This window comes from Oryctolagus cuniculus, chromosome 5, assembly GCF_964237555.1.
Source record: "Oryctolagus cuniculus chromosome 5, mOryCun1.1, whole genome shotgun sequence".
Classification (NCBI taxonomy): Eukaryota; Metazoa; Chordata; class Mammalia; order Lagomorpha; family Leporidae; genus Oryctolagus; species Oryctolagus cuniculus.
In genome coordinates this window covers 152,017,864-152,043,159 of record NC_091436.1, presented here as the reverse complement: position 1 = coordinate 152,043,159, position 25,296 = coordinate 152,017,864, and the positions used below count along the sequence as shown (strand labels likewise).

General features: G+C 47.5%; 2 protein-coding genes across 7 annotated transcripts in view; both read left to right on the top strand.

Annotated features, from left to right (window-relative positions):
• The first annotated feature begins 28 nt into the window (after nt 1-28).
• Nucleotides 29-18,865, top strand: TDP2 (tyrosyl-DNA phosphodiesterase 2). The gene is made up of 7 exons (XM_002714156.5): nt 29-261; nt 338-414; nt 9,463-9,636; nt 10,266-10,357; nt 14,344-14,462; nt 16,302-16,472; nt 17,764-18,865. Exons 1-7 carry the CDS (start codon nt 133-135, stop codon nt 18,043-18,045), a joined length of 1,044 nt encoding a protein of 347 aa, XP_002714202.2. The 5' UTR covers nt 29-132; the 3' UTR covers nt 18,046-18,865.
• A 4,924-nt stretch (nt 18,866-23,789) lies between these two features.
• KIAA0319 (KIAA0319 ortholog) overlaps nt 23,790-25,296 on the top strand; it is a 90,632-nt gene continuing 89,125 nt past the window's right edge. For 2 of the 6 annotated variants that reach the window (XM_051855008.2, XM_070074335.1), the window contains exon 1: nt 23,796-23,929. Coding sequence is in view for 1 of the 6 variants with exons in the window: in XM_008262496.4 (XP_008260718.3) it covers nt 24,038-24,091 (54 nt within the window). In the remaining 5 variants the exon portion in view is untranslated. Of the gene's footprint in view, nt 24,092-25,296 lie in introns of all 6 variants that reach the window. The other 4 variants (XM_008262496.4, XM_070074333.1, XM_051855010.2 and 1 more) reach the window with 3 other exon arrangements.

The window sequence follows — 25,296 nt, the reverse complement described above, 5'->3', positions numbered from 1 at the left end:
CGCTGCCCAGCCGCGGAGCGCGTTTCCCAGCCGGGCGGTTGACGCGGCCGCGCCGGGGCAGTGCGCGCCTGCGCGGAACGGGGAGGCGGTAGCTGGTGCCCATTGAGGGCTTGGCGAAGCCGCGGCGGGCTGATGGAGCTGGAGGAAGGCAGTCCCGAGGCGAAGAGGCGGCGGCTCCAGTGTGCCGAGTTCGCCGCCGTGGCGAGCTGCGACGCCGCCGTGGCGCAGTGCTACCTGGCCGAGAACGACTGGGAGATGGAAGTACGCCCTCTCTACCTTCCTCCGCCCTTGCCCGCTTCGAGGAGCGCGCGGCCCACCCTGTGCCTTTGCTTTTCAGAGGGCGCTGGACTCCTACTTCGAGCGGCCGGTGGAGGAGAGCGTCTTGGAAAGCCGCCCCTCGGAGCCCGGGACCTGGTGAGAGGCGCGGGGCGGAGGGCGGTGAGGGGCCGCCGGGGGGCCGTGAGCCCCCTTGCTGAGGTGCAGAAGGAAACACCTGCGGGGTGGAGTTGGACTTGGAAGCGTGGGAGAGGCGTGAGCCAGAGGTTTCGTTACCGGACAGATGATCGGGGCCTTGGTGCGCCAGCCGGCTCACCATCAGGCAGCGTTTCGGGCTTTGTTCCGGCGATGGCCTGGGGGGGTCCAGGGTGTGGGGCAGGTGGACGTTTCCTGATGGGGAGCCCAGCGTCGGTCGGTGGTTTGCAGGTTTCCCCCGTGGCTGGGTCTGGGGGCTGCCATTCCAGCCGTCTCACTTCCGTGGGCTCCGGGGATTCTTAGGTAGACGTTACTGTTGGTAAGACTCGTCAGAGGCAGCTCACTGTATTCGTAGTTGGTTTTTGTTAGTTAAAATATGAAAAAGATAGGAAGGGAAGGTGCCGTTATTTTGATTACACTTGGAAACGGGTGAACGAGGCAAAAATCCTCTATGGAAGAATGGCTGCTTGACAGGGCCCCTGCTCCCTACTTTGTTTATCTACTTGCTCTCACTGGCCAGCATTTCAGAATGCACCTGCATAGGACCCGGACGCTGTGGCTTAACCGGTTAAGCTGCAGCCTGCAATGCCTGCATCCCACATGGGTCCGAGTTCCAGTCCCAGCTGCTCCACTTCCGATCCAGCTCCCTGCTAATGCGCCTGGGAAAGCAGCAGAGGACGGCCCAACAAAGCCCCTGCACCCACGTGGGAGACCGGGAAGAAGCTCCTGCATCCCGACTGGCCCAGCCCCAGCTGTTGTGGGTGTTTGAGGAGTTAAATATCGGATAGAAGACCTCTCTCTGTCTCTTTCCCTCTCCTCTCTCTCTAACTCTGCCCTTCAAATACATACATACATACACATACATACATACATACATAAATGCAAAACACACCCTCCCCTGTTAACTCCAGTGCACCCATCCCAGTGTCTCCATTAGTGCTGCTGAAGTCCAGAGGCCCTGTGAGTCCCTCTGCAGTTTGACCACTGCCTGGCTGTCCAAGTTCGTCTCCTGCCATCTTCCCTTTTTGGCCTGTCTTTATAAACATTTTTATTATCTGTGTGGAGCCGTTTTTCTTCCTTCTTTGCTAATAACGATGCAGGCTTCAGTTTAGACGTGACCTGTCTTTCAGAGAAGCTTCTCCTGACGTGCCAAGTCTGGGTGAGGCTCCCCTAGTCGGTGCTCCAGAGCGTTGTCCATGGCCTTGCCCGGTGACTTGGTGCACGCTGTAACTGTTCCACATTTTGTATCTTGCAGGCTGCCCGTTTGGTAGAGACAGCCTTGTATGTCGCTGACTTCCCAGTTGCTAAGTCTAACGCAGTATTTGACACATGCAGTCCGTTCTCAGTGAATATACACTGAGTGTGTATTGAAGTTCTCCCAGCTATGTGGGCAGCCTGTGCAGCTCCCTGTTGGCAGTGGAGACGACCTTCTCCCTTTGACCTCTCAAGCTGCCCTGGCTTCTGGAATGTGAAAGCCTTTTCCTAGGCTCCTGTCTCCCTCTGCCCTGCTGCTTTTGGGGAATTGCCCACCTGCCCACAGTGTCTTGTGTCTGGTCCTCATGTTGTAGTAGCCAGAGCCACCTGGGCTAGGAGGTGTCACCTAGTCCACGCCAGCCAGTCAGATCTCCTCTCCTTGGATTTTGGGGTTAGGAAGGAGAGAGGGAAGTTTGGATCTTCCTGTGGAGTAAGAACTGTAACATGTTAACATAGCATGGTGGGATCCATACTCATCCTCTGGTTGAGCAGGAGAAGAGAGACCATGGAGAGAATGAAGCAGAGAGAAGTCGATTTGCAGGATTGGGAGAAAGCACGCCTTGCCGCACATTGTCTTTTTTTTTTTTTTTTTTTAAGAGTTATTTATTTGAAAGTCAGAGTTAGAGATCGATCTTCTATCCACTGGTTCACTCTTCAAATGGCCCAAACAGGCAGGGCTGAGCCAGGTGAAAGCCAGGAGCTTCATCCAGGTCTCCCACGCGGGGCCCAAGCACTTGGGCCGTCTCCACTACTTTTCTGGGTGCATTAGCAGGGAGCTGGACTGGAAGTGCAGCAGCCGGGACACTTGTCCTTTCTGAAGCCTGGCTGCATTCCAGTACCTGCCCCTGATGGTTTCTGATCTCCTCCAGCCTACCTCAGTTGCCACTTGTTCCAGCAGACTGGATTACAACTGATAAATTGGAACAAAAGAGTAGATTCTCTGAAATGGGCCCTCAGTAAAAGTGTGAATGGAGTTGAGTCATGGCGACAGTTAGGAGCCCCTGATCCCAGAACAGTAAAAAAAAAAAAAAAAAAAAAAGTGTTTGATTAGGCCATGGTCTGTTGTCTCAGAACTCAAATCAAGTGCCAGTGGGAGTGAGGCTTTTGAATTTTGTCCACTGTGGAGAGAAATGGGAAGGCTGGAAGATGTTTCCTAGGCCAGTGTTTTCATGGAGCAGAGCTTGATTCGATTTTTGGTGTTGGCTTTAACAAAAAACAGCAATAAAGAACAAAAGGAAATTGTTAGCAAGATACTATGACCAACAAATTCAAGCCTGCTCCATAGGGACTTTGTCTTAAAAGAGTGAGGCGGGAATCTCAGGTTGTTAGCAAAAGGTGAAATTGAACTGAAGGCGATTTAGCCCCTACATCAGAATGTATAGTATCTCTCAGGGGAGATAAGGGGAACCTTAAAATCGCTGTGCTGAATCTTAGCTGCATGTTAGAATTATCTGGGGAGTTAAATACTCTTCCTGTTGCACCGCTTCCCAAAGATTTTAACTTATTGAATCTGGAGTAGGGCCCGTTTGCTCCTCCTAGTTTTTGTTCTTTTTCTTTTAAAACCTCCTGAGTGTTTCTTACATGGAGCCAGCATTGAGAGCCACTCCCCTCAGAGCCCTGGACCAGCAGCATGGACACTGTGGGAGCTGCTTAGATGTGCAGAGTCTCAGGCCCCATCCCAGACCTGCTGAATACATTCTGGCTTTTTGGCTTGATCCCCAGATGGCTGTTTTCCTTTTTTTTTTTTCCCTGAAAGGCTGGGAGAGGGAGCTCTCATCCACTGGCTTACCCCACAGCAAAACTGGTAGCAGGAAACTCAGTCCAGGACTCCCATGTGGATGATAGGAACCCAAGCACTTGAGCCATCACCTGCTACCTCCCAGGATGGGGATTATCAAGAAGCTGAACTTGGGAGAACTGAAACTCAAACCCACGCATTCAGATGGGAGGCAGACATCTCAGCTGACGTTTTGTTAGGCCGGATGCCTGGCTCCCTCCTCCAGCAGCGATACAAAGGAGAGCAGAGCTGGGCATTGGCCCAGAAGCTGGGACACTTCTTTGGATGCCCTCATCTCATACTGCAGTGCTTGAATTTGAGTCCTGGCTTTGCTGTGTGCTTAGGCTTTCTGTTGGTGTGTACTCTGGGAGGTAGCAGGTGATGGTTCAAGTAGTTGGGTTCCTGCCATCCACTTGGGAGACCTGGATGGAATTCCTGTCTCAGCCTCAGCCTGACCCTGTTCTAGCTATTACAGGCATTTGGGGAGTGAACCAGTGTATGGAAGACTTGTCTTCAGCCTTTCAAATAAATAGATTAGGGGCTGGCCTGTGGTGCAGTGGGTTAACGTCGTGGCCTGAAGTGCCAGCATCCCATATGGGCACCGGTTTTAGTCCCAGCTGCTCTTCTTCCGATCCAGCTCTCTGCTATGGCCTGGGAAAGCAGTAGAAGATGGCCTAAGTCCTTGGGCCCCTGCACCTGTGCGGGAGACTCGGAAGAAGCTCCTGGCTCCTGGCTTCATATTGGCGCAGCTCTGGCCATTGTGGCCAATTGGGGAGTGACCCAGTGCATTGAAGACCTCTCTCTCTGTCTTACCTTTCTCTGTAACTCTGACTTTCAAATAAATAAATAAATCTTTAAAAATAGATTAAAAAACAATTTTTTAAAAAAGAATTATTATTTTAAGATTTATTTATTTTTATTTGACAGGTAGAATTATAGACAGTGAGAGAGAGAGACAAAGAGAAAGGTCTTCCTTCCATTGGTTCACTCCCCAAATGGCTGCCAAGGCCGGTGCTGTGCCGATCTGAAGCCAGGAGCCAGGTGCTTCTAATTGATCTCCCATGCGGGTGCAGGGCCCAAGCACTTGGGCCATCCTCCACTGCCCTCCTGGGCCACAGCAGAGAGCTGGCCCGGAAGAGGGGCAACCGGAACAGAATCCGGCGCCCCGACCGGGACTAGAACCCGGTGAGTAGAAGAAATTTTTAAGAAAAGATTTACTTATTTGAAAGCCAGAGTTACAGAGAGAGCAGCCATGTGCTCTCCAGAACATCACCTGTGACACTCCTCCACTGAAGAGCGTAGGGAGTGTGTTTACAGTCTCTAGGAAACAAATTGAGTTATAGATGGGCATCTTTTAACTGCAGAAAGGGTGATTTGTGCTGTAAGGTAAGGGGCTTAATGTGATAGACACTTATAAAAAATATTTATTTGTTAGGCAGAGAGAGAGATGGTGGGGGAGGGAGATAATTGGTCTTGCATCTGCTGGCTCACTCCCCAAATGGCTGCATCAGCCAGGGCTGGGCCAGGCTGAACTCAGGAGCCTGGAACTCCATTCAGGTCTCCCGCAGGGTAGCAGGGACACCTTTGTCAACTTCTGCTTCCCAGGTGAATTAGCAGGGAGCTTGACTGGAAGCAGAGCAGCTGGAACTCGGATTTGCACTCCAGTATTGGATGCCAGTGTCACAAGTGGTGGCTTAACCACTGTGCCACAATGCTAGCCCCTACATCTTTAAAATACAGTGTGTGAAAGAGAAGATTTGATAGAAATAAAGAGCTAATATTCCTTCTTCCTGGTCAAGGATCTAACATCTTTGACCAGGCATTGGAATCACCTGGCTTTTTCTCTTTTGTGGTAAGTCTTTGGGGGAAAAAAAAAAGTATAATATTAAGAAAGGAATTTTGGGGCGGATGAAAACAACAAAGGAGAGTTTTACATGTAAAGAAAATGACTCAGAAGATTTGTTTTTTGCTTCAGAGTGGGCATTGCATTCAGCTTGGCACTTAGATCTTGGCTTGTAAATACCATTCTTCACTGAAAGGAACAGGGCCTCTTAGAAATGACAGATAACAGGGGCTGGCGCTATGGCGTAGCTGGTAAAGCTGCCACCTGCAGTGCTGGCATGGCATCCCACATGGACGCTGGTTCGAGGCCCAGCCGTTCCACTTCCGATCAGCTCTCTGCTGATAGCCTGGGAGGGCAGTGGAGGATGGCCCAAGTCCTTGGGCTTTGCATTGCATGGGAGACCCAGAGGAAGCTCCTGGCTCCTGGCTTCTGATTGGTGCAGCTCTGGCCGTTGCAGCCAGTCTCTCTCTCTCTGCCTCTCCTTTTTCCTCTGTGTGGCTCTAACTTTCAAATAAATAAATAAATCTTAAAAAAAAAAAAAAGAAATGACAGATTACAGAGCAGGAGCAAGATGAATCTGGACTATCTGTGGTGCTGGAAAGTAATGGGTTGTCCAGAAAATGTTGGGGACATGCCAGAGAGACAGGGACCAGCTTAAAAGTCCCGTTCTAATTCCCTCCCCTGCACCTCCATGCCTCTGCCTCACAAACCCCCATCTATGATGAGATAGGTGGAGTGACAGGATAATTGATAGGAATAGATCATAATCTACAGAATAAAGTAACAATCCATACTGATACACACTTGTTTAAGGAAGAAGGGGACACTTCGTTGTAGCAGAATTCCAACTACTAGGTATAGAAAGCATGAGGATTTAAAGAAGTCATCAGTTGGGAACCACCATAGTAATTATTTCTGGGAAACATCAGCAATGGATACTGAAACTAGTAGGTAAAAATTTAATGAGAAGCAAAATGTGTACATAGTTGCAAAGTATACTTACCCATAAATCTCATTATAAAGGGGGAACTCATAAGTGAGGAATCTGGTTGACAATATGTTAACCAAATGATCAAAGTTAATATCACAGTTTTGGAACAAATCCATATTAGGCATCTCCGGGTAATTACTCAGGAGGACATATAAAGATACTTTAAAAAATTAGTGGTAAATTCATTTTATGGAAAACCGCATGGATTTAAACTTTTTTTTTAAAGATTTATTTATTTGAAAGAGTTATGGGGGTGAGGGTGAAGTGGGGAGGTGGAGATCTTCCATCTGCTGTGTGATTCCCCAAATGCCTCCAGCAGCCAGGGCTGAGCCAGGCTGAACCCAGGAGCCAGCATCTTCATCTGGGTTTCCAACCTGGGTGGTAGGAGCTTAAGCACTTGTGCCATCTTCTGCTGCTCTTTCCAGGCCATTAGCAGGGAACTGGATCTGAAGTGGAGCAGCCAGGACATGGACCAGTGCCCATTTGGGATGCCAGCATTGCACGTGATGGCTTAACCTGCTACAGTACAATGCCAGCCCTAATAAACTTATCTTTTACTTCCATTTCTCCATGATTTTTTAAAAAATATTTATATATTTGAAATGCAGTTACAGAGAGAGGCAGAGCCAGAGAGAGAGAGAGGTCTCCCATCCACTGGTTCACTCCCCAAATGACTGCAGTGGTCAGAGTTGAGCTGTTCTGAAGCCAGGAGCCAGGAGCTTCTTCCGGGTCTCCCACACAGGTGCAGGGGCCCAAGGACTTGGGCCATCTTCCACTGCTTTCCCAGGCCATAGCAGAGAGCTGGTTCAGAAGTGGAATAGCCGGAACTTGAACCAGCGCTCATATGGAATGTGGGTGCTGCAGACTGGGGCTTTAACCCATTGTGCCACAGTGCCAGCCCCTGTTCTTTTGAAGTATCCTCATTCTTCAAAAAAATGCATAATCTGACTTGAATCACAAGAAAAGATCAGACAAACCTAAAGGTTGTTTGATGATTTTTGAAGGATATTCTGTTAAATACATAGCCTTTAAGCCTTTACTCCTCAAAAATGTCCAGGTCATGAGAAACAAAGATGGCCTGGTCAACTGTTACATACTGAAAGATACTGAAAGACAGCCTGCCGTCCACACGCAGCATGTGATCTGGGGCTAGGCCACTGTTAGCAAAAGTGCAGCAGGTCTTTTTTTTTGAAGATTGGTTTATTTGAAAGAGTTAGAGAGAGGTAGATAGGTCAGTCTTCGATCTGGTTGTTCACTCCCCAAATGTCTGCAATAATTGTGGCTGGGCCATGCCTAAACCAGGAACCTCATCCAGGTCTCCCCTCTAAGTGCAGGGGCCCAAGCACTTGGGCCATCCTCCATTGTTCTCCCAGGCTCATCCTTTCATTGGATCGGAAGTGCAGCTGCTGGGACTAGAACCGGTGCCCATTTGGGAGGCTGTATCGGAGGTGGCTTAACCCACTATGCCATAATGCCGGCCCTTGGAACAGGTCTTGAGATAGTATTGTATCAATGATAATCGGTTTGATAATCACTCAAGTATGTCCTTGTTTTTAGGAAGTACATACCAAAAGTAAGCAAATGTTTCAGAGTAAAGCATGTAAATGTTAAATAAAATATTTACATTTGGAGAATCTGGATGAATAGTGTATAAGGATTCTTTCTACTGTTTGCAGTTCTGAAAATCTAATTCCAAATACAGTTAAAATATTGGCAGTAAGTTTATTAAAATTACAAATGTAAAAATCCCAATTATTGAATTTGTGAATAGCTTCTACATTTGCTTGGTAATCACCTTTTAGTGATGTTTTGTGCTTTCACTCAGATGTCTGGGGCCTTGGTGGGATGGCAGATGGCAGATCAGACAGGACTGACTGAGTGCCACATGTGTGGCCCCTCCAGCCTGGCAGTCTCAGTGTAGTCAGCATTCTTACGTGGCAATTGAGGGTTCCCAGAGCACATGTTCTAGAGGCCTGAATGGAAGCCCATTGCTTTGTATGTCCAAGCCTCAGATGTCCCAAAATATCCTTTCTGGTATAGTTGGTTGGTCAGTTACTTGGACTCACTTTGAAGGGGAGGAATCTCAGACTGTACCAACCCAAGAGGGGACAGCAAGGAATATGTAATTGTTTGTTTCCTACCATGAGACATGATTTCAAATAGGATCTAGAACGAATGCAAATACATTTGTAAATCCTACATTTCTTAGTGTAATTTGGGGTCATTTTTTTAAAAAAGATTTATTTATTTATTTGAAAGGCAGAGTTACAGAGATGCAGAGGCAGACAGAGAGAGAGAGCTTCCATCCACTGGTTCATTCCCCAATTGGCTGCAACAGCCAGAGCTGGGCCAATCCGAAGCCAGGAGCCAGGAGCTTCTTTCGGGTCTCCCACACAGGTGCAGGGGCCCAAGGACCTGGGCCATCCTCTGCTGCTTTCCCAGGCCATAGCAGAGAGCTGGATTGGAAATGGAGCAGCTGGGACATGAACTGGCGCCCATATGGATGCCAGCACTAGTCGGCGGCTTTACTTGCTACACCACAGCGCTGGCCCCAGGGTCATGGTTTATAAGATTATTTTAGAGACACACTGAAGGCTGTTGAGTTGACTAAAGTGTAAATGAGCAAGCCTTTGGGTCAGAATCAATTTTTCCTCAGTTGTGGCTTTTGTTGTTCTGCAGGCAGATTATTTTCAGACTCTTGTTAAACTTACAGGGGCTGGCGCAGCGGCATAGCAGGTAAGCTTGCTGCCCGCAGCGCCAGCATCCCATATGGGTGACTGTTCAAGTCCTGGCTGCTCCACTTCCGATCCAGCTCTCTGCTGTGGCCTGGGAAAGCAGTAAAAGATGCCCAACTGCTTGGGCCCCTGGCCTGGAAGAATCTCCAGCCTCCTGGCTTTGAAATAGCTCAGTTCCAGCTGTTGTGGCCATTTAGGGAGTGAACCAGCAGATAGAAGACCTTTCTCTTTCTCTCTAACTACTTTCCAAATAAAATAAATAAATTAAAAAAAAAAAAAGAAATAGGGAAGAGGCAACATTTAAAAAAAATAACCTCACCTGTAAGATGAGGGCCTTCGTAATCCACTTACAAATTATTTTCCAAGTTTTGTTCTATTCTGATGTTGCCAGTGTTGACCTCACCAGCGAAGAAACAAGTGATTCCATTAGTTCTACAACCAGCCCAACTGAAAATACTCAGCAGGAAGATGGCAGCATGTTCTCGTGCATCACCTGGAATATTGATGGGTTGGATCTGAACCATCTGCAGGAGAGGGCCCGAGGAGTGTGTTCCTACATAGCTTTGTGAGTATTGTCACTTCTGGCTAGTAGTTTTCTAATGTTGTAGTGTCTCTTGTGTATCTACGAGTGATAGCCCAGCACCGCAGGCTTTACCGCAGGAGCTGGGTTCAGAGTCCGCCCCGAGAAGGATCTCAGTGACTGCCTCTGAGAACGAGATGGGGTTTGGGTGGAGAGGGAGCACTCGTGTTTATTAGAAGCCACCTGGGACTATGTATTCAACTCTGTGTTATGAGTTCTGCCATGCAAAGTCGCCCAGAAAGTCTGTTCCTGCCCCAGACTGGCTTTGCAGCTTCACTTAAGTTCTCTGGAGCTCAGCTTTCTTCGTTGTGGATAAGAATTTTCCAGAGGATTGTTATAGATAACTGTGAAAGCTTCTGCTGGAGTGTAGTACCACTCGCAGGCTCTCAGTGTCTTCTATTGTCAGTTGTTGCCATTGTTTTTTACTACAGTGTTTTGTGTTAAGTTGTATAGAAGATTCTCAGTTTATAGTCGTACAAGGTTAGTGTAAACATTGACTATCAGATACCTTAGAGATTTTGTTTTTCTTGTATGTCATGGAATTTCCTTCCTCTTGGTAGCTGAAAGTGAAATGGTATACCTGGTATTTACTATAAACTGATGTTTTCAATTAGGTACAGCCCTGATGTGGTGTTTCTACAGGAAGTTATTCCTCCATATTGTAGCTACATAAAGAAGCGAGCAAGTAGTTATGAGATTATTACAGGTAACAATTTTCTTGCTACTTCTTTTCCTTTGAAAAACAGATCAGTGAAAGAGATAAGTAGAGTCAGTCTGTTGGCACAAAAAGAAGAAAAACCAAATGAATAAGTTTGAGAATACTAAGCAAGGCACAGGATACTAAAAGAATTATAGGAGAACATTTTATACAATTTATTTATTTTTAAAGATTTATTTGAAAGGCAGAGTTACAGAGGCAGAAAGAGAGAGAGAGAGGTCTTCCACCCACTGGTTCACTCCCCAAGTGGCCACAACGGCTGGAGCTAGGCTGATCCAGAACCAGGAGCTTCTTCTGGGTCTCCCACATGAGTGCAGGGGCCCAAGGTCTTGGGCCGTCTTCTACTGCTTTCCCAGGCCATAGCAGAGACCTGGATTGGAAGTGGAGCAGCCAGGACTCAAACCGGTGCCCATATGGGACTCAAACCAGTGACCGCACTGCAGGCGGTGGCTTTACCTGCTACGCCACAGCGCTGGCTCTACATTTTATACAATTTAATGTTAATAAATGTGAGAAAAGTGATTAAAATAGATATTTTTCTGAGAAATTACTAACATTTGAGACACTTTTTGATTGAAGTTGTTTTAAAATTTTTTAATGTGATAATTGCATTGTGATTATGCTTTTTCAAAAAGTCTATGAATTTGTTTTAACCTTTTTGCACTGAATAACTTAGTTTTTAATTTTCCATTTATTTTGTTTTTGCTAAAGTGCATTTAAAGTGCCACTTTGGCCACATCTCATGGTTTTTATGTTTTCTTTGACTTTTGCTGTTACATAGTATGTGATTTTTTTTTTTTTTAGCTCTGATTTCCTCTTTAATCCAAAATTGCTAAGGTCGAGAATTCCCTCTCAGTCTGTGTGTGTAGGACTGCTCTTCTGCGTTCTCGAGCATTCTTTTGCTTCTCCTTTTAGAGTTTCTCGTTTTCTGAATCCCAGGCTTTCCTTCTGCCTCATTTTATTACAGCTCATTCTCTGGTTGCTTTCTAGAAGTAGTGAATGGGTAGTGAAGTTTTTGGATCCTAACATATTTGTAATTGGTTGATAGTTTGGCTGAACATAGCTTTCTAGGTAGGAAGTCATTTTTAGGGCATTGCTTCAGTGTCTTTTAGCTTGTGTTATTGATAATGATGTCTGCCGCTCATTCCTGTTTTTGCCCAAATCTCTGACGCTTTGAGGGTTTCTTTTTCTTTTTTTTTTTTTTTTAAAGATTTATTTATTTTACTTGAAAGTCACAGTTACATAGAGAGAGAGAGAGAGAGAGAGAGAGGTCTTCCTTCTGCTGGTTCACTCCCCAGATGGTCAAGACAGCTGGAGCTGTGCTGATCCGAAGCCAGGAGTTTCTTCTGGGTCTCCCATGCAGGTGCAGGGGCCCAAGGCCTTGGGCCGTCTTCTGCTGCTTTCCCAGGCCATAGCAGAGAGCTGGGTCAGAAGTGGAACAGCCAGGTCTCGAACCGGCGCCCATATGAGATGTCGGCACTGCAGACAGTGGCTTTACCCGCTAAGCCACAGCTCTGGCCCTAGGAGGGTTTCTTTTTCTTAACTGTAGCATTATTTTGTTCTTTTCTTTCTTTTTTTCCCTCTTGTTGATTGTCAGAGAGAGAGACAGATGAACAGAGAGACCACTCATCCTCTGGTGTACTCTCCAAATATCTGCAAAAGCCAGGGCTGGGCTGAGCCTGAAGCCAGGAGCAGGGAACATGATCCCGGTGTCCTGCCCGGGTGGCAGGAACCCACTCACTTCAGCTGTCACCACTGCCTCCAGTTTGATTCAGCAGGAGCCAGGACTGCAAATGCAGCCCAGCGTTCTAATGGGGATACAGGCCTCTTAGCCAGCAGGCTGTGTGCTGACGCCATTTCTCATCTACTGTGCTGTTCAGGGAGTCTCAGATCTGGAAAATTCTTTTTCTCACCTTCCTTCCTCTTCTCTCCTAGTTGTCTTTCTTTCTCCCCTCTATTGCCCTCCGTGCTCCTTTCATTCTTTCTTTTTCCTTTTCTCACTTCTTTCTTTTCTCTTTCCTTTTCTCCCTCCTTTATAATTCCTTTTCTCATCCCCTTTTGGGAATCCCTCTGTTAAAAGACCCTTTCATTTTCATGTCTCATTGATTTTTCATGTCTCTGTCCCACTTTCTTGGCAACTGTCTTGGTTTTTAAATATTATTTTAATTTCCCAGGCCTCCTGTTCATTTAATGTCAGGTTTTTTTTTATGGCATTTTCTTGTTTATGGAGGCAGTACCTTATCACATAGGACATTATTTTGTTAGTTGTTGGTTAGTTTGTTTTAGGTGTTAATTTTTTGTCTGCGTTGCTTTAATTTCTTCTTTTTGTCTGTGTTGGTTATGTCCTGCCATGTTGGACTTGTTGACTCTTGGTTCACATGTAAACACCAGGTATTAAAAAGCCAACGAGAGCTTAGTGTCCCCCAGCAAGGCCAGGTAGTACACCCCACTAGGGGTGGGTGAGGGATGATTGATTGTGGAGTAGACTGCTGCTTCCCCCGCTGTCCGTGTGTCGACGTGTGGACGCCCTTCATCTCAGGCCGCGCGGTTTCCCTACCAGAGCCCTCTAGCTTTCTGGGTTCTGGATACTAGGTGGCATGCTTGTTTTGCCTCCCTGCTGCAGGCAGCCCTCAGCAGGGGCTGAGGCTCGAGGAGACACACTTTTACGTCATCCCTGCTTTCAGTCCATTCCCAGCTCTCCTTCAGAGGCTGCTGAGTGGCTGGAGCAGCCACAGTTCAGTTTCTCCGTAAACCGCTTGTCTCACTCATGTGTGATCACCTGGATGTAAGGAGTTGGAGAAGACCCCAGGGAGATGCTTAATCCTATATCCAGTCCTTGAACGGACCCTTTTAAAAAAAAAAAAACCTCTCTCTCTCTCTTTTTTTTTTTTTTTTTTTTTTTAATTTGAAAGCAGAGTTAACAGAGATTGTCCATCTGCTGGTTTACTCCCCAAATGGCCATTAATGGGCAGGACTGGGCCAGGCCAAAGCCAGGAATTCGGAGCTTCCTCCAGGTCTCCCACGTGGGTGCAGGGGCCCAAGCACTTGGGCTGTCTTCGGGTACATCAGCAGGGAGCTGGATCAGCAGCCAGATCTCAGGCTGGTGCCCATATGGGATGCCGGTGCTGCAAGTGGCAGCTTAACCTGCTACTCTACGCCAGCCCAGAACTGGCGCTCCTGTTCCTAGCTTGGCACTGTACCTTTTGTGGTACATTTGTGTTAACATTCCCCTCCTGTCTGTGGTTCTCCGCTACAGGCATTCAGGTGGTCTCCCTGTTCTGATAGGCAGTTACCACTTCTCCATCTGCGTCTCCTGGAAAACTGCTGGAGGCTTTCATTCACTGACTTCCACTCCTGTTCTCTGAACGCATGTCACTTTGTCTCAGTTCAAGGCTCATCTGCTGGGTGTTTTGCAGAAATTTCTTACTTGATGTTGGCCAGTATTTTTGGCACTTACATGCTTTTTTTATTTAATTATTTGTTTGAAAGGCAGAGTAACGGAAAAAGGGGGAGAGAGAGATTTTGCATCCGCTGTTTGACTCCCTAAATGCCTGCATAGCTGGGGCTGGCTGGGCCAGGCCACAGCCAGGAGCCATGAACTCCACTGGGTCTCCCACATGGGTGCCAGGAGTCCAAGTTCTTAAGCCATCTCTGCCGCTTTCCAGGTGCATTAGCAAGAAGCTGGGTTGGAAGCAGAGGAGCCAGGACTCCATCTAGCACTGCATTGTGGAATACAGGACATCCCAAGTGGCAGCTTAACCTGCGGTGCCACAGGACCCCACATTTTTATATTTCTTCCATATTTCCAGTTAAATATTCAGAGGGGGCAGGTAAACAAGTGGACTTAGTTTGCTTTCTTAGACTATTTTGAAATAACATATCTGTTGTCATAAAATCTTCAGGAGGGGAACTTGTAATAAGCTGAAAATACCTTGACCTTCTTAGCCTAAATTCTTTTCCACAACCATTTGAAGGTCATGAAGAAGGATATTTCACAGCTATAATGTTGAAGAAGTCCAGAGTGAAATTAAAAAGCCAAGAGATTATTCCTTTTCCAAACACCAAAATGATGAGGAATCTCTTGTGTGTGCATGTAAGTAATTTTTTAAAACTGACTTTTTTAAAAAAAAGAAGACTTTGTTTATAGTTCTATGGTGCTATTTTCTGAAAACCATTACCTTTAGATAAAAATTTGTTCTTTACATACAGATTGTTTTAAATAGTTTTAAAGAACTTTATAAGTTAACTTTTTACATACATTTTTAATATGGACACACTTGTAAAAATGGAGGTTTTTTTTTTTTTTTTTTTTTTTTTTTTTTTTTTTTTAAGATTTGTTTCTTTGTTTGAAAAGCAGAAATACAGAGAAAGGAGAAAGAGAGATCTTCCATCTACTGAATCACTCACCAAATGGCCACAACAGCCATAGCTAGCTAGGCCAAAGCCCTGCCAGGAGCTTATTCTGGGTCTCCCATGTTGTAGGGGCCCAAGCACTTGGGTCATCTTCTGTTGCTTTCCCAGACACGTAAGCAGGAAGCTGGATTGGAAGTGAAGCAGCCGGGATTGAACCTGAGCCCACAGGGGATGCTGGCACTGCAGGCAGAGGCTTAACCTTCTGTGCCACAGCACTGGCCCCTAGAATTCTTTTTTTTAAAGAGATTTATGTATTTATCTGTCTATCTTTGAAAGACAGAGTGACAAAGAGGGAGAGACAGAGAGGTCTTCTATCCACTCGTTTACTCCCCCAGATGGCTGCAATAGCCAAATCTGGGCCAGGCTGAAGCCAGTAGCCAGGAACTCCATTTGGATTTCCCACGTGAGTGACAGTACTTGGGCCATCTTCTGCTTTTCCAGGCACATTAGCAGGGAGCACTCTGATATGGGATACTGGTGGGACCCGCTGAGCCACAGTGCTGGCTGCTGGAATTCTTATATATATATAGTGACATCCTACAGTGTATCTTTTTTTAAAAAAATTATTCATTTATTTGAAAATCAGAGCTACAAAGAGAGAGGGAGAGACAGGGATCAAGATCTTCTATCTGCTTTTTCACTTGCCAGATGGCCACAATGGCCAGGGCTGGGGCAGGCCAAAATCAGGAGCCAGGAGCTTCTTCTGGGTCTCCTGTGTGGGTGGCAGAGGCCAAGCACTTGGGCCATCCTCCGCTCCTTTCCCAGACCGTTAGCAGGGAGCTGGATAGGAAGTGGAGCAGCCAGGACATGAACCGGTGCCCATATGTGGTAATAGTGTCGGTGGGCATCAGCTTTACCCCATATGCCACAACGCTGGCCTCCAGTGTGAGTATGTTAACGGCAAGTAGTGAATGGTTCTTTTTTTTTTTTTTTTGACAGGCAGAGTTAGACAATGAGAGAGAGAGCTGGACTGGAAGAGGAGCAACTGGGACTAGTACCCGGCGCCCCAACCAGGACTAGAACCCAGAGTGCTGGCGCCGCAGATGGAGGATTAGCCTAGTGAGCCATGGCGCTGGCCTGTGAATGGTTCTTAATTGTTCACTTAACTCACAGTTTTGAGTACTTGTGTGCCAGGCCCTTAATAATATAACAGTAAATAAGAATCCTCTCTGTTTGCAGATGACTCATGGCTTTGTAGGAGGGAAATAATTGTGGTTTAATTGAGTTTGTCCAGTATGCTGTGGGAGTCCAGAGGAGGAGCTACAGATGGCCCCGGGACACTGCGGGAGGGCTGATGGTGGAGGGCTGGAGTGCTAAGGAGGGTGGTGCGTGCTAAGCAGTCTTCTTTGGGGGCAGGACTAGCACCCTACACTTCTCTGGATGGGCACAGTGCTGATTATAGTTTCAGTCTGGTAAATATAAACCAGTGGATCAAGAAGGCTGTTGATTTTGTTACCAGTGTTCAGCCTTGGTGGTCAGTGGGCTGTTTCGGTGATGGTAATTATTTATCCTGTTGCAGGCGAGTGTGTCCGGGAATGAACTTTACCTTATGACGTCCCATTTGGAGAGCACCAGAGGCCACGCCACGGAACGAATGAACCAGTTAAAAATGGTCCTAGAGAAAATCCAAGAGGCTCCAGAATCGGCTACAGTTATATTTGCAGGAGATACAAATTTAAGGGATCAAGAAGTGAGTGACAAAGTCATTTTAATGTTCATGGACAAGCCGGTGCCGCGGCTTAACAGGCTAATCCTCCGCCTGCGGCGCCGGCACACCGGGTTCTAGTCCCGGTTGGGGCGCCGGATTCTGTCCTGGTTGCCCCTCTTCCAGTCCAGCTCTCTGCTGTGGCCTGGGAGTGCAGTGGAGGATGACCCAACTGCTTGGGCCCTGCACCCCATGGGAGACCAGGAGAAGCACCTGGCTCCTGCCATTGGATCAGCGCAGTGCGCCGGCCGCAGTTTCAATGAAACTATGAAGGCATGTGACGTCATTGGCTCATATAAATGCCGTCTCCTAAACTTCAGACTAATGTGGAGTAGCAATTTTGCCTTGTTTTTACTTTTTGAGTTTGAAGAACTACTAACAGGAATAACTGTGCCCAGTAGGCATTTAGCCTTCTGAGTTTTGTCTTCTGCCCAAAGGTAGGACCCTATTCATGGCAGAAGACAAGAGACAAAGCCCAATCTCTCCAGCTGTATTGATATTTTATATTATACCAAAATGTTTTTACTGTATATCTAATTATTTTGTATGTGCAATTAATAATTGATATTCTGATTGAAATGCCATACTTAGATGTTGTACTAGCCAAGACAACTTTGTATTTTTTACTTAGGTGTTTTTAAGATTTATTTTTATTTATTTGAGAGAATTATATTGAGGGAGAGAGAGATCTTCCCTCTGCTGGTTCTCTCAAATGCCTGCAACAGCTGGGCCTGCGCCAGCAGCCAGGAGCGTCTAACAGATCTTCCAGGTCTCCACACGGGTGGCAGAAGCCCAAACATTCGGGCCGTCTTCCACTACTTTTCCCAATCCATTAGCAGGGAGCTGGATCAGAAGTGGGGCAGCTGAGACACAAAAAGCCCCCACGACACCTTTTTAAACTAAAGGGGAGGGGCTGGCGTTGTGTAGAGGGTTCTGCTGCCTGTGACACCTGCGTATGGTATGAGGTGTGGTTTGTGTTTCAGCAGCTTCACTTTCGATCCAGCTCCCTTTAATGCACCTGGGAAGGCAGCGGAAGATGGCCCAGATACTTGGCCCCTGCTGTGCTCGTGGGAGACCCAGATAGAGTTCAGGGCTCCTGGCTGTAGCCTGGCCCATCTCCAGCCGTTTTGATCACTAGGGGAATAAACTAGTAGATGGAAGATCTCTCTGTCTGTCCTTCTGTCTCTCTACCTCTGCCTTTCAAATAAATAATTTTTTTTTTAAATTAAGAGGCAAAGACTGTGTAAATCTTAAAGCGTATTCTTTTTCTTTCCAGGTTGCCAAATGTGGTGGTTTACCCAGCAACATTCTGGATGTGTGGGAGTTTCTGGGCAAACCTAAGCATTGCCAATATACATGGGATACCCAGATGAACTCTAACCTCGGCATATCTGCCACTTGCAAGCTTCGTTTTGATAGAATATTTTTCAGAGCAGCAGCAGAAGAGGGCCACATTATTCCCCGAAGTTTGGACCTCCTTGGGCTGGAAAAACTGGACTGTGGTAGATTTCCTAGTGATCACTGGGGCCTTCTATGCAACTTGGACATCATATTGTGAAAGGCTTTTCAAATACAAGTTTTAAATATTCTGAGCAATTTTGTTCAAGATTTTTGCAAATGTAATTTCTATCCGTCAGGAAAGGTAAGTTTAACATGGAGAAATTAAGATACTGGATCATTGTTAAGAAAAAAAAAAGCTGTGACTTATTTTTGTGGATTGTTTCTTCAGAATTGAGACTTAAATATTTATTTACTAAAGCATACCTGTGTTCAGAATGAAAGGGCACAAAGCCTGTTGGAGCTTCTAACAGCGCTCAGAGCTGCTAACTGAATTCCAAGCAAGGCCACCCTGTCTCGGGCCAGCCTTTGTAGGATTTATTTTCCCTCAATCAGGCACCAAAATACTAATAATTTTGAAGTATGTCTTAAAATAAAGAAGAGGTTACAGAATCCTTGGAACTGGGTCTGTTCGTTATAGTTCACATATTGAGACCCCCTGAAATGTAAACAACGCCGGCATCTGACAGCTGTCCTGTATCAGACTCCGTCAGCTGACAGTACAGTACTTAATTTGTACACTGTACGTTAGGCCTTATGATCTAACATCCCAAAGCTCTAATTCATGTTTGTAATTATGTTGCCCACAGAGGCAAAGTTAGACTTTGATTATTAAAATCAGTTTCATGTCCCCACAGGACATTATTATTTTTTCCTAAGAGAAAAATAAATGTGTACAGAGAAACAGGCTTTTGGGTTTTGCTACTTGTAAAATGGAAATGTTTTACAGAGTGAATAAAGAGTATTTTTAAATGTGCTTTAAAGAAAAAATTCCCCACAGAAGAAATGTGCTGTAAATAAAGAGTTTTATAGTTTGCTGATGTCTTTGTGTTCGTGATGGGATTATTTTTGCTAGCTCCACTGCCACTACCTCCCCTTTGTGCGGAAGAAAGCAGCTTTCTGTGTTGTTACCACACCATGAGTATCCAGAATACATCTGCGTTCTTGGTATTAAAAGGAAACTCAGCTGGAATCACTCAGATGAGAAATGAGAGAACCGTATTTTCATCAGGAGCACCATAATCAGAACGCCTCAGAAGGTCTGACTGTGTACAGAATATTCCCTTTGTGGCGACAGTGGACACGCTTTATGTTCACTGTGACTTTAATCATTAAACAATAAACAACTGATGGTAATTTTTAGTAGCAGCCCTTATCAAGGTGATTTCTGTAGGAAAGGGTGGTTCTGGCATAAATTGTCTATTCACATAAATTGTTATTCACTTAAGTTGAAGAACTGTATCTCACACCACTTTACAGGAAACCCCTGAGATCAGTAAAAGTGATAGGCAGCCCGGTGTATTCTGTTAAATAAGGATTATCACATTGTTTAAAACCATGAGAACATCATTTCCTTTATATATCTCAGAGCAGCCACATGAAAATCTTCCTGTCTGTGTATCATGATGCAGAGATCTTAGAAACTAGCTGTAAGGAAAATGGGAAAAATCAAACCACTTAAGATTATTCATGGGCAGTAATCCTCAAACAATGAAAGAATTAATGTACTACAGGTTGAGTATCCTTAATTTGGAAATCCAAATTACTCCAAACTCTGATAAATGTTGAAGGCCCATGTGACACCTGACCTTGCATGCTGGGTTGTAGTGTTAGGCAGGAAGTTAGGTATGAGCTTATGTGTGTGTGACAAAGGCCTCCGGAGAAGACTTCTACGTCCAGCATATGCATCCACATCTCAAAGTCATCCCGATAATGTCTCAGGGGCAGCCCAGTGTTCGCATCCTGCCCTGCCCCTTCTACCTGACAACCTGCCAGGTGGGGGTCCCTGCCCCTTCTGCCTGACGAATCTTCCACAATCTCCCAGATGCAGCCCAGTATCTGCATTTCAAACACCCTGCTCTGATCCCCATTCTCTAGGGGGTCCTGCTCACCCTTCCTCTGAACCCAGGATGGCGCCAGCTAGGCTTCCTCCTGTCTGATACCTTCAAGGGAAAACTCAGATAGGAGCTTCTTAATATTTACAGCCATAAAATCCTTTGTTTCAGGAGGAGATGTGTGAAGACAGAGACCCATCTCCTTAAAAACCCCCGGCCTCAACTGATGGGGCGCTCAGCCCTCTGCCTCTCTGCTGAGCCACCCGCCTGGTCTGGCCAGGTGTAATCTCCTCTCCACATGTAACCTCGCTCCCCCCCCACCCCCCAGTCTCTCAGGCTCTGAGAGATGTCCTTACGGATGTCCCTTCCCTAATAAACCTTGCTATTTTACCTCCCACTACTCTCTGTCTCACGCCTGAATTCTTTCTTGCGCGAAGACAAGAACCCTGCAATTTCTCCGGTAACAGTAGTAGATGCAGGATGGAGAAGGAGGAGGTATGGGTGTTTGGCCTGGTCTTTAAGTTGTTGGCTGAGACACCTGTGTCTCATGGTGGAGTGCCTGGGCTTGAGTCCCGGCTCCGACTTCTGACTCCAGCTTCCTGGTAACGCAGACTCTGGGATGCAGCCGGTAAATGGCTCTTCCGATTGTGTTCCCGCCAGCCATGTGGGAGACCTGGACTGAGCTCCTGGCTTCCAGCTTCAGCCCAGCCCAACACTGGCCATGGTGGCACTCGCGGAGTGAGTGAGTGCATGAGAGCTCTCCCTGCATCTCAATATTTTAAAAATGTAGGTGCACAAAAAAGATTGTACAAAATTGCCTTTAGGCTATGAGTATGCAGTGTATATGAACATGAATTTCATGTTTAGACATAGGTCCTATTCCTGCACATGCATACACGAATATTCCAAAAACTGAATGCTTCTGGTCTCAAGGAGTTCAGAGGAAAAAAAATCTGATTTGCACGATCTTGAGTTTTTTACTTTTAATCTTAAGTTTTTCTTGCTGACCTTTCCTCCCTTTTTAGAGAAATTCCAACTCAGAATCTTACATTTAAAAAAATGTATTTATTTATTTGAAAAGTAGAGTTAGAGATAGGGAGAGAGAGAGAGGGAGAGAGAGAGGTTTTCATCCTCTGGTTCATTTCCCAAATGGCCACAACGGCCAGAGCTGGACAGATCTGAAGCCAGGAGCCAGAAGCTTCTGCTGGGTCTCCCACAAGGGTGCAGGGGTGTGGGGGAGGCTGAATCCGGAGAGGCCTAGAGGAAACTTCCTGAGCCTACCTCCATTTGAAAACCTGTTTTTCAGTTTCAAATCCCTGGTGGCAAACAACCCAGCCCCAGGGTGCTTTTGCCTAATGATCATTAAGGAGGTATAATAGGGGTGGCTAAGACCCTTTTGCATCACAACACCCCACCCCTTGCCCGCATCCACTCTGTACCATCCGCTCTGTACCTCAGCTGTATATACACCTCCCTTTTACAATAAAGTGAGACCCTGCTTCGACTGGGCTCCCCACCACGTCTGATTGTCCCCCGGGTTTGGGGAAGGCTGAGTGGCCTGAGTGGCGGCGGGTGGTGCACTTCCCCTCCTCGGTCAAGGCAAGCTGCGGGCAGCCTGCCTAATTCGCTGGCGGTGGCGAGGAACAGTCACCGCACAGGGGCCCAAGGACTTGAGCCATCCCCATGGCCATCGCAGGCCATAGCAGAGAGCTGGATCAGAAGTGGAGCAGCTGGAACTACAACTGGTGCCCATATGAGGCAATGCTTTCATTGGCATGATGTGGATGTACTTTAACCTTGATAATGAAGGGAGCGGGCGAGAGCCGCCCTAAAGGTGGCCTTGATAAGATAGAAAAACAGGAACTTCGACCCAGTACTTTTCCACTGACTATACTTCCTCACCGCTCAACGACCCCCTCCCCTTGTCCAAGCTTAACAAAGAAAGGAAAGGCACGTAGGGCACGTAGCCACCCGTAGCCACCCGTTTCTCCTCCTCAATGACCCCCTCCCCTTGTAGTTGCCCAATGAACTCACGCCACCCTATGGTATGCTAATTTTGTGGTTTTGCCCCCCTTAAAAGCTGTGTGAGATAACTGCTCAGGGCTCCTCTCTTTCTTGCTGCTTGCGGCAGCAGAGGGCCCATTTGCGCAAATGAAATAAAACTACCTCTTGCTTTTTGCATCGCCTGGTCTGGAGTCTGTGTTTCTGGGGTCGTCACAAAAGGGCACCACTTTGGGGGTCCTTCAATAAATCTCAGTTTCTCCCCCCTTCATCACGACTGATTGTTGCTGTGCAGACGTCCCAACTAATGGGTATAAGCCAGAGGAGACAAAATGAGAAAAGCTGTACTAAGGATACTTCACTACCCTTAGTCCCTACTGTAGCGTCTGGCACGGAGCAGGAACTCAGCGAATGTTCACTGAGCTGAAGAGAAGCAGCCTGGAGTCTGGGCCCCAAGGAGGCAGAATGCTTTTTTCCTGTGAGGCCAACATGGATATAAGCATCACACACACACACACACACACACACACACACACTCATACATACAGAGAGAAAGGTCCAGGACCACCGGTGACTTCATTTTGAGAGGCACTGGCGGCCTCTGGGGTGCCAGGTGAGAAGAGGGAGGAGGAAGTGCCTTGGGAGCTTCGGGCTCTGTTGGAGGATTCAGAGTCTCAGAAAGGGGAGGGCCGCAGCTGTTCCCAGCGTCAGAGGCATTTTGGGAGAACCCAGGGTTAAGGAGGCAGGGCTGGGGCCATGCTGAGTTGAAGGGAGGGTGGTGACTGGGGTTCCCGGTTCTGGGTGGGAATGACAAAGTGATGGGGGAGAAAGCAGCGATGATTCCAGGAGGGGCTTACACCCCACACGGCTGCGAAGGAGACGAGATTTCCTGTTAAGTTGGCCCCTGGCTCTGTGTCCCACCACTTCGGTCAAGAGCAGGACGGCTTTTTTTCCTATTTCATCCCAGCTGGTGTTCACTCTTTGAGTTTATTCTTAAAGGATGAATTATCGGCCGGCGCCACGGCTCACTAGGCTAATGCTCCACCTAGCAGCGCCGGCACACCGGGTTCTAGTCCCGGTCGGGGCGCCGGATTCTGTCCCGGTTGCCCCTCTTCCAGGCCAGCTCTCTGCTGTGGCCAGGGAGTGCAGTGGAGGATGGCTCAGGTGCTTGGGCCCTGCACCCCATGGGGGACCAGGAAAAGCACCTGGCTCCTGCCATCGGATCACTGCGCTGGCCGCTGCGGCCATTGGAGGGTGAACCAACGGCAAAAGGAAGACCTTTCTCTCTGTCTCTCTCTCTCTCACTGTCCACTCTGCCTGTCAAAAAAAAAAAAAAAAAAAAAAAAAAGGATGAATTATCATTTAACTCCCATAATCATCCTGTGTGAGTACCTGCAGTTGTAGCAGAGGCAGCAGGTAAACAGGGTTACAGACCTGGTCCGAGGCTCCGCAGTAGCTGGGCAGTGTCCTGGTAGAGGCTTGTTCCTCAGGTCTGCGACACAGCCCTACACGCTGCACTCTACCTCTGCCCTAATACTGCGTTTCCCTATTGCTGGAAGGCAGTAAGAACGCAGACAAGAGGCTTCCACGCACGTTTCCGGTGTGGTTTAGGTTACCACCAGCCGCAGGTGCAAGTGCATTCGCGAGGCACCTGGAGTCGGTCTGGCTCGAGAGCCGCACAAACAATGGAGAGCGTGACAAAGGGGCCCAGAGGGCTCCGCAGGGAGAGGGGACCCAGTGGCGGAGTCGTTGGCCCAGACGGCGCGCCCAGCTTCCAGGAGACGCCTGGCCGGGCGCATAAAGGCAAAGGGGTGGCGCGAGGGTGCGCCGCAGGCAGCCGGTCCCTGGGTCCCAGGTGCGGGGCGCGGAGCAGTGTGCGCGTGCGCGCGCGTCGCCGGGGCAACCGCGCGGGGAAAGGCGCTGAATCACTGGCGAGCGCTCCGAGCGCGCGCTGCGCTCCGCTGCACCTGCTCCGCCCGGGCTCCGGAGCGCAGCGGCGAGCGCCGGCCCTGCAAGGTGGGGTCGCGGCGTTGGCCTCGCCAGCTTGCGGTGGGTAAGGGACTGAGCGCGGGACCGTGCTCGGGTGGGGCGCGAGGGCGTGCGTGTGCGCGTGAGTGCGCGTGAGCCGGCCAGGAGGAGCAGGTGCGGCGGCGAGCGATGCTCCCGCGCGCGGCACCGAGCGAGCCGGTGTCAGCGTCGCCAGCGGCCCAGGTACGGGTGTGGAGCCCTGCCCCATCCTGCTGGCCAGGGCCGCCGCAGGTAGAGCCCCGGGCGCAGGCTCTCCGGGACACGGATTGACTGTTCTCTTAGCGGGGTGGAGTCGGAAAGTGGGGCGTCTTTGGCCAGCCTCGTGAATGGCATTTCTTAGACCTGGGGAATCATTGTCTTTAAACTTAGTCTAGAACTACATGCCTGGTCATTTCTGTCATTTGCCGAATGCATCGCGTGTCTGGTCTTAACTAATTGAAGCTTAACAACCCCTTTAAGGGCGTCCTCGCCATCCCTTTCCGTTTCTTGTAAGGAATGTCACAGATCAGGAGCATAAATCTGAAACTATGAGAGTCAGCGTTGTTAAGAGCATCTGTTCCCTTCATTATATGGAGAGCAGAGACCTTTGGATGGCTGGTTGGTTTGTCTACATATTTTTGTTTGTGAGTTCTGTGTTAGCGTTTCCCCCAGTGTTTGAATAGAGAAGCTGAGTGAGTATTTTGATAATGATAGAAAAAATAAATGAAGACAACCCCCCAAAATACAAGAATTCTTGAAGCGAATATTAACTGTTGACTGATTCCTGAAATGTGTATCAGTGTCAAAAATGCTTCATTCAATGAGCTGTAGGAAGATCATTAATAAGACTACTGAAGTTATGCCAGATGTAACATTTTATCTTGTGCTTATTGTTATCTTATTTTAAACTACAAGTGAGAAAAAACTGGAGGTTTCAATTTAGTTGTAGACTTAGCCATAGCGAAAGCTGCATGTCATTTGAGAAAGAAAAACGTAAGCATATCTAGACTTATTAGAAACACAAGTGCTGGAAAGACTCCACGCTGCTTTGCTCTAAAATGCCAAGGCAGGCACTTAACTTCCCTTCAGACTAAGGAAAATAATTCAGCCAGTGTCCAAACAGAGGCACTGTCTTTACAGTAGAACCGCAGGTTCCATTTCTAGGAGAGGGAGAGCCTTGCACTTTGCCAAGCTGAGAGAGGCAGCTTGGATTTGGTCTTAGAGTCACACTTGGTAAATTCCTTAACCCCTCCAAGCTCCAGGTTCCTCATCTAAAATGTAGCGATAAGAAAAGGACCTGCTGGATGGAATTCTTATAGGAGTTACATAAATTAATTAAGATACCTAAGAGCTGTTCATTTACTGCAGCAATATTTCAATAAAAGTTGGAATTTTCAGAGATGTTTTCA